Source organism: Gallinula chloropus (assembly GCF_964237585.1).
Source record: "Gallinula chloropus genome assembly, chromosome: 2".
NCBI classification, from domain to species: Eukaryota; Metazoa; Chordata; class Aves; order Gruiformes; family Rallidae; genus Gallinula; species Gallinula chloropus.
In genome coordinates this window covers 74261232-74275135 of record NC_140086.1, presented here as the reverse complement: position 1 = coordinate 74275135, position 13904 = coordinate 74261232, and the positions used below count along the sequence as shown (strand labels likewise).

At 49.1% G+C, this 13904-nt stretch overlaps 1 protein-coding gene across 1 annotated transcript in view; it reads right to left on the bottom strand.

The window, feature by feature from the left end:
* Positions 1-11000, bottom strand: part of COBL (cordon-bleu WH2 repeat protein) — a 161146-nt gene extending 150146 nt beyond the window's left edge. Inside the window, exons 1-2 of the mRNA XM_084260031.1 lie at positions 10866-11000; positions 10521-10586 (exon numbers count right to left, since the gene is read on the bottom strand). Coding sequence (XP_084116157.1) covers positions 10521-10564 — 44 coding nt within the window. The 5' untranslated portion in view covers positions 10565-10586; positions 10866-11000. The remainder of the gene's footprint in view (positions 1-10520; positions 10587-10865) is intronic.
* Between the last annotated feature and the right edge of the window lie 2904 nt (positions 11001-13904).

Below are 13904 nucleotides of genomic sequence, written 5' to 3'. Positions count from 1 at the left end.
ATTCCCAGTATCACATCACAGAATTAACCACTGCTTCTGCAGCTCTTCACTCTCTGGCAAGCGCAAGCAGACTCTCTCTCTCTGTCCCAACAGAGTCCAGTAAGCCATGGGAACAGACAGACCTTGGGTCTGCCCAGCCCCTACTTGTCATTTTACACAATACTGCACTAAAAAAAAAATTTTTTATAGAAAAAAAAAAGAAAAAAGAAAAAAAGATGTTTTTTAAAAAGGATGCTTCTGAGGAAAAAAAAACCCAAACAAATTAAACCCCATGTTTGCCTTAGATGAGATTGGAGGAAAATAAACCTTAAAAAAAAAATGGAAAGAAACAACTGACCTGAGCCAGGGGAGGGAAGACCCTATATTTTGACCCTGGCATCAAGTGCTACAACCCATGGACAGACTGTATATTCACTGCAAAACAGAACTAAAAGCTTGCATCCTCTGACATCCAATTATTTCCAAAATTCACAGTTTGTCTTCTTCAGAAGAATTCTTACCAAAAGTATAATCAATGTCCTTTAGAAGAGTAATGTTTCCTGTGAGGTTGGAAACTGGGTAAATACTAATTCCAGAATAACTCACTGCTCTTTCAGAAAGGGATTCTCTTGTGTCTTACAAACCCATGCAAGATTTGGAAGAGGAATTCAATTAAATGTGTTTGCTTAGAAGTTAGGAAAAAAAGCAACTTCACTTCCATAATGAAAAGGTTTAATCATCACTGTCCTAGGACTGTGCTTAGTTAGTCTCTTTTTAGGTAGTTTTATGAAGTTGGTACATCATACAAGACTTGAAATGAAGGGACAAAACAAGCCAATTAAGTGTTTTACTTAAAACTGCAGCAGAACTTTTTATTCTCCACCTAAATACACAGTAATTCAGAAAATCCATAAATACCTGAATTTAAGATAAAATACTGTTCTAAAATTACCCTTGCAAAAGATGGGGCATAGCTGTTGCCTTTTTTCCTTTCTTTTTTAAGTTTGATCCTGGCCTCTGTATCCATCACGCCCATGTACATCTGTGTTTGTCTCACAATGGAAAAGCTAGGTTTGATAAGAAGAAAGGAATTCTGCATTAACCCATTATATTCAGGAATAACAGACTTGATCTGAAGATAGCAATCCTCAACTTGCTAACATAAGGGCGGGAGTAAATAGATCTTCTGGTTCATAATAGCCCTGGCAGGGTTTGAGGATGCCACCCTGGCACACTCGGGTTTCTCCCCAGCATCCCTGTGCCAGGCTGACCTTAGGCAAGCCCACTGTGACACAGCCCAGCACTGGTGGATCCTCAGCTTCTCTGGGTACAGGAAGGGTTTGGGACACACTGGGGAGACAGAGACCAGTCCCAGTTTGTCCCCCTCTGGACAAGGCACTACCCAGGGAACAAAGATGCACAACAGACCTTAAGGAGACATAAAACATGACAGTGAAGAGACTGTGTGTCTCGAAAAGCTCACATTTGTCCACAACTGATGTCACAACATTACTGGAGCATGCAACGCTGCTCTGTGCTGCCATGAGATGACCAAGGGACTCCTCAGTTCAGCACAGGCAGAGAAACAGAGGTAATTAACAGCAAGCAAAATAACTACCTGTGTTAATTACAACACTGGCACTTCAGCAACATGATCTGACCTATTTGTAGCTGTATTTAATGAATTGGTAGAGTCAAGTCTTAGGAGCACCTGAATATGTCATAGTCCCAAGATTTCAATCACAGCAGAAGGTGAAGACTGGTCTCCTTCCCAAGGAGAAAGCCCTGTCCTAGCAGGGACTGAGCAGAGCATTTGTCGCAGCCACGGTGAGCAACGCCCAGAGCCCCCCTTAGAGCAGAGAAAGCTCTGCTGACACTGAAACATGAGCTGCACCCCCAGGGAACTCGGGAGTAATTGGTATCCATAAAAGCGTAGGCTCTGTACCAAGTATCATAAGAAGTTACTCAAAACAAAAAAAAGGGGGGGAAAAAGCAGAAATCTGGACTCATACCAAGATATTCCCTCACCAACACCCAGAACTATCGCTGGGCTGTTCAGAAATAAAGCAGTGCCACAGGAGGATCAGAGAAAAGCGCCAAAAACAGTTTTCTCTTCCAATTTGGCTGAACCTATTTATTAATTTTGGAGACTCCCCTCATGGCATTCTCAGACACAAAAAAGAAGAAGAAGGGCAAATCCATGTCCCGTACAGTGAGATCAGACGTGCCGTCCTTGGCGTGTTTGCCGAGGCGGTTATTTTTCGCTGTGTATGTAAGATACTCACTTCAAACAACAGAAAAATGCAGAATGCAAAAGCCATCTAAGCAAAGAAATAAGACAAAAAAAATAAATAATAAGTTTTGTTATGAAATAACTTGAAGCTTTTACTATCAAAGCTTTTACTATCTTTTTGGAACCTGCTAAAGTAGGAAAAAAAAGAATGGTCATTATACCTCAAAATAACACTACACAAAATAAATAAAAGGAAAAATAGTATTTGCAAGGGTCTTGGACAGAATACACTGCTTTATTTTCTCTTACATTAGAAAGCCGCTGACATAGTTCTCGTCAGACCTCCGGGGCAAGCACAAGGAGAATGCCTGCTATGGGATGTGTGGGGTGGGAAGGAAGAGATGAGCTTTTAAAACAAAAGTCATCTAGATCATCTAAAACAGAGGTCTGCAGCTTTCCACTTGTGTCTTTGGACAAGTGGACTTTGACTGAGCAGATTCTGCATCTGGTGGATCTCACAAACACCACAACATGAGGACCTTCGTGCAGCCTCAGAGGACAAACTCCTCCTCATGTCACCATCACACCATCTCTTGACACATAACGCAAGTACCAAGGAGAAATCCATTAGTCTCAGCACCAAAAAACAAACTGCCTTTTCAAAGGAACATGGACCAGCAGGCTAACAGCAACGACTGTGAGACCTGGGGGACGGCAGCCACTGACCATCAACGGTGCATTCATGGTCAGGCCCTTGAATTTTCTTGTTCTTTACTCTGAGACATCAAAAAATTGTTAACAAAAAGCAGTAATATAGGGAGGGTTTATACCATCTTACAATGAATGGTAGTGCATATGTTTATTAAAAAAAAAAAATTCAGAAAGCATGTCATCAACCATCAGTGTCTTAAATCCTTATGTATTTGTGTGGTCTTTGAAAAAGATGGGAAGAAAAAAAGTCGTTAACACTTGATTACCAAAAAAAAACCCCAAAAACCCAGACCTCTACCCTTCTTGCTCAACTTCACAATAAAACCTCTGCAGCAGTCATATCCCCATGCACTAGTATAAAGCCCAATGCTCAGTGAAGGAAAACAAATGTGGCAAACAAGAAAATAGGAATGCTTGTTAGTCACCCTTGCTGAAAACATGAGGTAACACTTAGCTGACCAAGTACTTCTGGATTGGTACTTGCTGTTGAACCTTACCATACAGCTGTATTTAGAACTCTGATAATGTAAAATGCAATTTTCTTCCTCAAGCTCCATGCCAGTGGTATGACTTTGCATCTTACCTGTTTATTTTACTGAGTGAAGGAAGCTTTGGCTCTTAGCACCACAAAACCAGCATGGCTCAGGAAGACCCTGTTTTCTCCCAGCCTTTGGGTCACTGCTAGAGCTTGCTATGGAAACACCGACTGCAACACAACAGCTTCAGGAATACTGAGGACTGCGTTCATTTGGCTTCTTGCTTGAAGAAAAAAAAACAGGCTGCTGGGTGGTCCTGGCAGTTTGGTGTAGTAAAAGTTACCACAGGTTTAATCCTCAGCCTTTCCTGTGCCAAGCCGGTCCCTGAATATGGGTTTTCTGTAAGCAAGTTCCCCAATTACCTGGGGACTTTACGTGAGGGACTCTCCACCACACATTCCTCTACACAAGCGCCACAGTAACATGGGAAGAGAGGCAGAGCAACTCACAGACCAGCTCTGCAACTTCAGACACAGGTCAATCTCCTCAGAATAAAAATAACACGCTGAAGAACACAAAACCGAACCTGAAAATGTCGTCTGTCTGCTGCACCTCGGCAAGTACCCTGGGCTCACCCTACATCAAGTTCTCATTTCATCTGCACCTTTCCTACCCGCTTTAATGATGCTCACTGCCTTCAAAACAACAACAAAAAAAGGTATCCCAGTGTTGTCTCACTTTTGGGAGTACCAGAGAAAGTTTTGTCACTCACATTTCATCACAGGGACAGATGAGGATCGTCAGAGGGAACTGCCAACTCTCCTCCATACAGCCCATCACAAGAAACATACAGAGCACAGTTTAGCATGCACGTATCAGGTTGAATTTACAGGGTAAGCAGTAAGAATTATGTATTTTTTATCCTGTAGATACTCTCAATGTGGAAACTACAGTGAGAACAAAGGTACACAGACAGAAAAACCATTCTTGATCAATTCCTTCCCCTCTCGCCCTGTCTCTGATTATTACAACAGCTCTATGGAAGTGCAGAGCATCACAGGCAGCTTCTCAGCTGGGGGAATAAAGAGGCAGAAAAGACAGTGTTTCTGGTGCAAGGGGACTGAAGCAGGTCTGGGACAGTGTGTGTCATGTGTCAGCGCCAGCGCAGCGCAGCCCTGCCACGCAATCTTTGTGACTCACTCCCTGGCATGGGTGAAGTCCTACGGCTCATCGCTGACACACTCATGCTAAAACTATGACAACAGCATACTATTCCCAGTATCACTTATTTAACGATAAGCAGCCTGGCTCACTGGGCAACTAAGAGCTGTGGAAACACTCTATAGATTAAGAGGATTAATACATTAATAAGGGTTGTAATTTTCATTAGCTGGACACAAAGCTACTTTTTAAAGATCCTTACATCACAAATTTAGCCAGCAATGTGGATTATAAATCTTTTCCCATTCCCAAATTCGAATGCAGGAGCTGACTTAACCCCTTATGGAAGAATAAATTTCTAAAGACCCTTCAGTCTCTTAGAAGTGGCATTACAGTGTGAAATACTGTCAGTTTTCATGGAAATCACAATGCCAGAGCAACACAAAAAGCTGCAGTATACAGAGCAAAGCCCTTGCCAGAAAATCAAGTGTTTGCTGATGCTAACGGAGTAGCTAAAGGCCAGACACAGGGGAATACTTGTTAAGGCACTGAATTGCGATTCAGCAGCAGCGAGGTACTTCCCTAACTCTGACACAGGCCTCCTGGCTGCTTTCAGAGCTTTAGGTGATGTAAATGTGTTCATGTTTTGCCTATTTAAATAAAGTCTCCTATGTGCATTTCTTCAACCCAAAAGAACCTTTCTAGGAAGCCTTTGTAAGTATTTGTAAGAAAATTCAAGTCAATGGCAATAGCAGTCTTGGCAAATACTTTTTAAGAATATATACACATATAAAGGAAAGAAGAAAATCCAAACCAAAAACCCCTTCATTCTGGCCATAATTGTAGCTGTACTTTGATCTGAATTACTCAGCAAAAAGCAATATACCGCTTCTCTTAGCAAAACTGACTACGCACTAAGAAGCTGTGGTATTTACTGACCTGACTTGAAAAGAAATAATTAAATTGCTTTCCTTAGTGGTCAGCGTCATCCAAAACTGCACCCCTAGGAGTGCTCTAAATTGTAGCTAACACCACCACCACCCCCCTGCCACTCCCAGACACACACACCACCCCTTTCTCCAACTTTATCTAGTGCAGCTAGAATTGAGGCACCTTGCCCAGATGGGGTGGTGAGTAAAAATACAGCGCTACCTCCTGCTGAGCAGCAAAGCACTTTCATAAAGGCAAGCAATCTGACTAAGACATAAACTTACGGGAGCAAAACCTGCAGAAAAACAAAGCTGGAATCGCAAAGGGAAGACGTGAAGAAGAAATGAGACAGGCAGCAGAAGGAGAGCGAAGGTTCAATCTCACCTAACAGGGGCAGGAGCAGCATAAAATAGCAAGACCAAAAAATGCAAAAACGTTATCTATGGGAAAGGGAATAGGGTGAGTGAAAACATATCCCGAGTATTCTACACAGCCCAAAAATCTAAGACTACTTCAAGAAGCCATCTGTTTCATCCTTCTACTCTAGTACGAAGACTAAGAGATCTCTGAAAGGGAAAAAAAAGGAAAAGGGGGTCAAAGTAAGCCAGAAGCGGGAAACAGAAAGCACGGCTGTCAGGACTGGATCATGCTGTGTTTATCTCACCATTTAGCTTATTCTTACAATGAGCTTGCTTATCTTCAGCGATCCTGAGACATTAAGTCATGGGTGAAACCACAAACACCTTCCAGTGTACCAGCTCGACAGCTGTGTTCATAGAGAGGTGCAAAACGGTGACGACGGCCTCACTGTTTTCTGCCATGGCGAGCACAGCTCTGCTGCCGCTGCCACCACAGTTTTATTTCACGATGTGACCCGTCTCCACTGACACAAAGGGAAATGCTTTGGACCCAAACTACTTGCTGGAAGAAGATGGGGCTAACGCTGCCTGCCGCCCTCGAAAAAGGTATCACAGAGAGAAACTCCTTGTCTCAGGCATGCATGTGAGGAGTGACGTCTGAACTCTGCAGACCGGCACATGTAGAAACGGGGCCACAAGATGGGTAATACCAAAAGCACAAGTGTCAGCCTTGCAACTGGTTGAGGCAGAATCCTTCAAAGCAGGTACCACACCGCTACTCCACACTGCTAACTAAAGGCAGCCATCACCCTTGGCCGTCCAGTTACTCTGCACGTTGTATTGAAATCTCACAGAAATACAAAGTAGGGGAAATGCACAGGAACTGAACAGTTTTCCAGTCTTGATTCTGTGAGTAATTCCATGGTTGTTTCCACATATCCTAATCTTCTAACATCTGAAGGTGAGAGAGAGTACTGTGTAAGCAGTGCTATGCAGACTCACACAGATGTTCTCCCAACAACACTTCCCTCTGGGCTTTTCAAGAAAAGGTTTAGAAATAATACAGCAAATGTAAATGCACTAAGTTATTATTAGTTGTGGCAGTAGTATTTTAAAACTGGATGTGCAGTTTCACAGAGTAAAAGGTTAGAACAGGCTGAGCTGTGCAGCTTGCTCCATACCTCAGGGTTTGCTTTGCTGCATGTTAGTGTTACTGATGTTTTGCAGCCTTTACCTGACTTCCTGGGTGACTTCAATCCCCACAGTTAAGTTCCTCCAAAGTAGGTGTGCCAGAGTGTGCCTGGATCTGTTAGTAATGGAGTACGGGAAACAGGGAAGGAAGATGAAGCGCAGAAAATAAAGGTCCTATTTTAAAGAAAGAGCTCATACATCTTTAACAGATAGGCTTTTCCCACATTTACCAAAGACTCCTGAAGAAGCTTTGCGGTGGTTGGCCATAAAAGCATGGAGAAGGACCCACAACCCACTGGTTTTGGTGGGAGAGGGAGATGCTTCCAATGACAGCAGAAGATGCTCTTCGCTTTTGTGAGGTTCCTAACGGAGCAGGTGAGAACTGACCAGGTAAGTCCTCATTTTAGGCTTGAGCCTGCTATGCCACTTAGAACCAACGTATGCCAATTACAACATATTATGGTCAAAACAGTCACCAATCACATGTTCGCGGCACCCAGGCTGAGGCCTAGCTCTGTGTCCCTAAGGAAGCATGGGCAGACACAGACACTGAGGCAGCAGGTTTCAAAGAAGCGTGTTTCCTCTCTTCTAGCACCCACTGCATGATCACAGAAGAAAAAAACCCTGATTTCTGCTCCTGCTACCAAGTGCCTTAAATTCACCTGCACAAGCGTAAATAAATGTTGATTAAATAAAGCATCATGGACTGGATAAAGCTTTACAGAACGCAGGCCCAGCAATTAGCAATGATTAAATTCTCAGTGATGAAGTCTACTTCTAGCTGGGAAATGGGGAAAACCCTGCAACACCAACACAAACTGCACTTTTGTTTAAAAAAAAAACAAAACAAACAACAACCAACCACCAAACATAACAATATCCTACTTCTAAATGTGAAATTCTCAAACAGCCATGACATGAAAACACACATCGGCAATTTATCTGTGCACAACACAGTTAGAGCTGCTCTACCCTGTACCAAAACCATTACATTAGATTTCTTTGCTGTTCAACAGGGGAAATGCATAACAAACAACCCATAACTCGTAACTTGTGACGATTTACGTGGAGACAAACCGGCTTTGCCTAAATTTCATTAGAAATGATGAAGCTGTGGTCATGCTTTCCAAACTGCAAGCTAACCCGGTCAGTAAGCTGGAAATGTGTACTGCATTTCTCCTCTGAAAGGGAGGTATTTCTGCCTTTAAAACCAGCATCCCCCAGGCACGCTCCACAGACACAGCTCCTGTCTGGATTCATAAGGGAACCAACGAGGTCAGACGAAGCTGCCTTCTTTTCCTGGCCCGCACAGATTTCCTCATTGAGCAAGTAAAACCTGATTAAGGACCAAACATCCACTGTGTGCCAGCACGGTGTTACCAAATCAGGGAATTACACACTGTTCAGTGAAACCAACCCACTGCTGGCACAACAAGGCCGGGAACCTCTGACTTAGAAGAAAAGGCAACAATCCGTGTTTCAAGGCTGACATGGGCCCGGATAAAACAGACAGGCAGCCCGTGTTGGTGGAGACGACAGCGCTGCCATCAGCTTCTGCACAAGCGGATCAGCAGCCCACTCACTTTGCTGCACAAATCGCAAGCACACCTTCTTCACCTTACGACTGGATTCACCTCACGGCTGGATTCACCTCATGACTGGATTCACCTCCTCGAGCCATGTCAGGGGTGACCTGGCCGAAGAAGTTAACGCTGTACCTGTAATTTCTGCTCATACGTGTGATACCTGAGCCTGGCCACAGATGTGTTTACACATATAGAACTGGTTACGTAGGATTCAGCAGGTTTGTACAGAAATGCCTCGGACTCCGGTGCTCATTTCTGAAACACTTTCTTGTTCCAGAGAACTCTTTAATGAATCTTTGGATACCCAACAATCGAGACAAACTTCTAATCAGCACTTCATCTGAGAAACGCTTGTTACCCTGCAAAGCGCACGTGCAAACTGGCATCCTAGATGTCACCTTCATCAGGATTTTAGGAAGCAGCTACGCTATTACATCAGCTAAAGACAGAGAAGGCAGGCACAGTGTACCTGCTGCTTTTCACAGGTTAGCCTAAAAGGTCACGACTGAACAGGCTCATGATTTTTAACAGGAATTAGGCATTTTATTCGCCCGAAGAGCAGTGAGCTCTGCAAGGTCATGCTCTGTGAGTCGAAGAAACATTGCACACACGGAGTTTCACTACTGCAGCGCTAGTAACGGCATCTTTCCTCCACCCATCGCTCCTCGTTCTGCTCTCTGAGTGAGGCACTGCAAGACTTCTTACTAAACACAGAAGCCCAGGAAACTAAACCTAGCAAAAGTACGGCAGCCTGTACTTTAAAGTGGTCTTCTACTTGTCTGAAAATTCATTTATGACGTAAACGTTTGAACTAAAAATAAAAAAAGCCGCTGAGGCGACCGCAGTCTCCCTCCGTCCGCGCAGACAGTGTGAAGTAGAGCAGTAAATCGCAGCGAACAGCACAGTTCTTACAACTCGCCCAGCCTCTGCTCCCACAAAAGGGATCGCTTAGGACCTCATCTTGCCGCTGCTCCTGTTCTTTAATTAAGCGACCGAGAGGTTCACTGCTGGCACGTTCTGAACCCGTCTCCTCTCTTCACAACCCCCAAATCCACCTGCGGCGGGCAGAAGGGCTGACGGCGGTACCGCTGCGGGAGCCGTGCCTGTCGCCAAAAGGCAGGAGGCACTGGGAGCTGCGGCCGGGGCCGCCCACCAACCTCGCACTGCTCCTGGCGTTCTTAATCCCAGGTTCGGCGGCGTTTTACCTCCCTCTGCCGCGGCTCTGCCGGCCGAATAAACCTTTTCAAAGGCTTTTGGCAGCAGCGTACTGGCACAGGCGGGGACGGGCACACAGGCGGGAACCGGGGGCTTCCCCGGGCCTTCCGGAGCCGCGCCAAGACCCGCGGCGCCCCGCTTCCCCCCACCACGGCCCCGGCTCCCGGCTGGCGGCGGGACGCAGCCCGGCACGGGAGCCGCAAGTGCCGGCTGCTGCCGCCCCAGAGGGCCGGAGCGCGCCGGGTCAGCCCCCGCAGCGAGAAACAGACCCCAAAAGCAAACCCCGCTCTCTAACCCCTCCGGTCCTGCAGACGGAGGAGCAGCGACGGCAGCAGGGTCGGGGCGCCCCTTCCGAAGGGGAAAGGCGAGGCAGACACCTTTTCCTCCCCCTGACCTTTCCTCACCCTGCCGCCCCCTGCCCCCGCCGCGCTGCGCCCCCGCCGTGCCCCTTTCTCCTCTGCTCAGCGCCCCCGGCGCGGGCTGCCGACACCTGCGCGCCGGCTTCGACCTCGGCGCCCCACCGCCCCCAGAGAGCGAGGGAAGGAAGGAGGGAGGGAAGGAGGGAAGCCACCGAGGCCCGCCGGACAGCGCGGCTGCTGCCCCTGCGCGGAGCCGCTACTGCCCTGGGAAGCGAGCGGCGGCCGGTCCGTCCCGTCCCGTGTCGCGGCGGGTGGCTTACCCGCTGGGGGGCTTGCCGGCCCCGGGGTGCACCAGGGTCTCCATGGCCGGGCCTCCCTCGCGGCTTCTTTAGGGACGAGTCAGTCCGGACGCGGTCCCGCAGCGGGACAGCGACGAAGGTCGGCGGCGGGCGGGTGGGCGATCGGGAGGGAGGGAAGAAAGAAGTAAGAGCCGGCCTCGCCCCCTCCCTCGCCCCCACCGTCCCCGCCCGGCCTCGCTCCCCGCCCCACCCCCGGGCGGCACTGCCCGGGGCGCTCCCGCTCCCCAGGCCGGCCGCGGGTTGCGGGCGGGGATGCCCTGCCGTGGCGGCACACGGCGGCCCCTCGCTGCTCCCCGCCCGCCTTACCGGGCCGGCAGGGAAGCAACGCCGCGCCGCGGGCACTGACAGCTGGTTGCGCCCGCCGAGGAAGGGGCTGCCCGGCCAGGTCCCCGACCACGCAGGGCGGGGAGGGGGTTTGGCGGCGGGGCGGGTTGCGCTCCCGGCGCGGCCCCCGGGGGCGAGCGGCTCGGCTGGCGGCTGCCCGCTCAGCGGCCCGGGCAGCCCGGGAGTGCGGGCGGGCGGGGGCGGGGGCGCTGCGAGCCCGTTTCCATGTGACTGGCCGGGACAAATGCAAACACGGCGGCTGCCCCCGCGGGCACTGCCGGAGCGGCCGCCCACGCCGCGCCGGGCGAAGAGGAGGAGATGGGGGAACCCGCGGGAAAGAGCCGTGACAAACCGCAGCGCCGGCAGCGGCACCGGCGCAGAAAGCCCTCTTTCGCCATGAACTTGGCAAAACCAAAGCTTGCCAGGCGGCGGTCCGCCGAGGCCAAGCCCCACGGGGAACGAAGCCTTTCCGTGAGCCTCACGCCCTGCCCAGCCCCCTAACGCTGCGGCGTGAGGCTTGCTTATCGCTACCTCTGTCCTAACGCACCCGTTTTGTTCTCGAGGAGGCGGCGCGACCAACTTTTAAGACTACTAGCGGCTCCGCTCAAGAGAGGGGCTGCGGTGCCGTGCCCGGCCCCGGGGAAGGCAGCGCGGGGCCCGCGGCGCCCCCAGCCCTGCGCCCCGGGCCGGGCCCGCAGACCGAGCGGTGCGCAGGGCCCGCCGGCACAGCCTCCGCGGCAGCCCGGGGGGAACGCCGCAGCCTCGCCGTGCCGTGTCAGAAGTGACTGCCCTTGCGCCGTGCCCCCCGGCACAGCAACTGTCAGCGTGTGTGTGAAAGGGCAGCCGAGGCAGAGGCGGGGGGGCCTGGCTTGTATTACTACCGTGATGTGTCTGCGTCGGGCACCTTGGCTTTGCGGGGCTTTTCAGGAGTTCCTCTGCTCCCTCCAGCCCCCCGCGTTTGCTTTACCTGGATTCCCTGGCCGTGGCAGGAGGATGGCAGAGGTTGCAGACAGGTCAGGCCACCCGTCAGCGCAGGAACTGGGAGGCTGGAGCGAGCGGGCTGAGGAACGCGAGGTTGAGAAGCGCCTGCGATGGGCTACGAGGGGAAGGGGCGACGCTGCCAGACCTGCCTATTCACCTGGCTGCCTTGGCGACGGTCCCACAGGTTCTGGTTAATGGCCACCCCCTTCCACAAACCCTTCCCTCCCGCCTGGATCGATCTTGTATCTCCCCATATTCTGCCCATCAGAAAGTGCCTTGCCCTGCTGGGTGACCGGAGTAAGTGCAGTCAGCCCCTCTGGCCCCCAAAGTGAGCATTTCTTGCTCAGCAAGCACGACTTAGTGAATAACCTGGGTCAGAAGCTGCGTGCAAGCGGTGGCATTGCTATCTGCAAGAAATTCACATCTGTTTGGAAACTTGGAGAGATTGGGTTAATTGGCCAGTAACAGAAAGGGACTCATTCATCTTTTCTGCACTACATGAATGGGAGAGTAATGTGAACGCCCACCTCTGTCTTGTACCAACCTTGCATTATGATCAAAATACCTGTTTCTGTGGATTTATCCCAGCACCCGAGGTTTCCCCTGGGTGGGTTAAAAATGCAGCTTCCCGTTCCTGCATCCCTGACACACACAGATGGCCTAAGGGCAAGGGAAGCAGCTGGCTGGCCTAGCCCTGGGTAGGGAAACAAAAATAGGGATTTGCAGAAGCAAAAGATTGATCACTGATTTCCCTGTTACCATGGGTAGAAGTTGACTGAGTCATCACAGTCCAGTAATTACCCCGGTCATCTGAGCCACATGCCACAGTAATGAGCCACATGCATGTTCCTAATTTGCATCGTTATGAAAATAAATAGGCTAGCCTACATACTTTATTTTGTAAGTGGATTGGTTCAGAGACTGCATGCTGGCAGTTACCATAGCTCCAGGAATGAATGGTGATCTATTAAATGATGGGAACTTGATTTCATAGCTCTGTTCATCATCCATTCCACCATTTTTCATCTTGTTTTCTTGCTCCTAAATCTAAATCAACTCTTCCCTATCCTCGAATAGATGCTAAAGCTGCACTGGCACAGAACCTCTACAGAAGCCCCCAGATCTTCCCCTTTGGCCATCAATAACAAATTACACCGCTCCAGTTGTTTTAAGAACTGAACAAACTTCCCTTGCCTCAGGTCCAGCTTCTGCTCTACCGCGACACACCTGAGCGGAGGTGTAAAGCACGAAACAACAAAGCACTCTTTGCTTCTTCTTATTATGTTCATTATATATAGCACAGCAAAAAAAGACTGAAAGCCTACTGGTCACTGAAATCACCATCTTAACACACCTCCAGAGGGCTAGGAGCAGCAGCACCAACTTGCCCTCAGCCCTGGTTCTTCAATCCTGTCCAGCTGATGGAAAAGTTGAGTGAAATGCGGGGAGTACGCTGTGTGATGCAGCTCAGGAGCCTGCCTTCTCCAGCCTCCTTGGCACCCTGCCCAGCTCCCTCTCTCTCAAAACAAAAAAAAAAAGGGCAAAGGGGGCATTTCCAGTGTGCATTGTAATCCCCACAATCGGGGTGCTATGCTCGTTTTGTAGGCAAAGGGCACCATTTCGGAGAGGGGCTGCCTGACCATTTGCAAGTCTCATAAAAAATGTCCATGAGACGGAGCATGTTGAGTTGTGTGACCCCCTCCCAGGACTGGCTTTTTAACCCTTTCCCATCTGTAGAGCTTCATCTCCGTTCCAATGGCCTCCCTGAGATACTTCCTAGTATTAAGTCACTTAGATGAGAAAATCTGTGCTGTAAAATAGTTTAGGTCTTTAAAAAAATTAAATCACCAGTGCCGTTTCCCTTTTCTGCTCCTCTGGTCTTCAAAACATTCTTCCTGTTTTTCCTCACCTTCACTGCTAGTAATATTACTGAATCAAACCTTTAAGGTTACATTCTTTTTCTGCTAAAACTGGCCTGCGGTGTTTCAGGAATTTGAGTTTGTAGTATAAACTTAACCGAACACGTCAGGAATCTAGTAG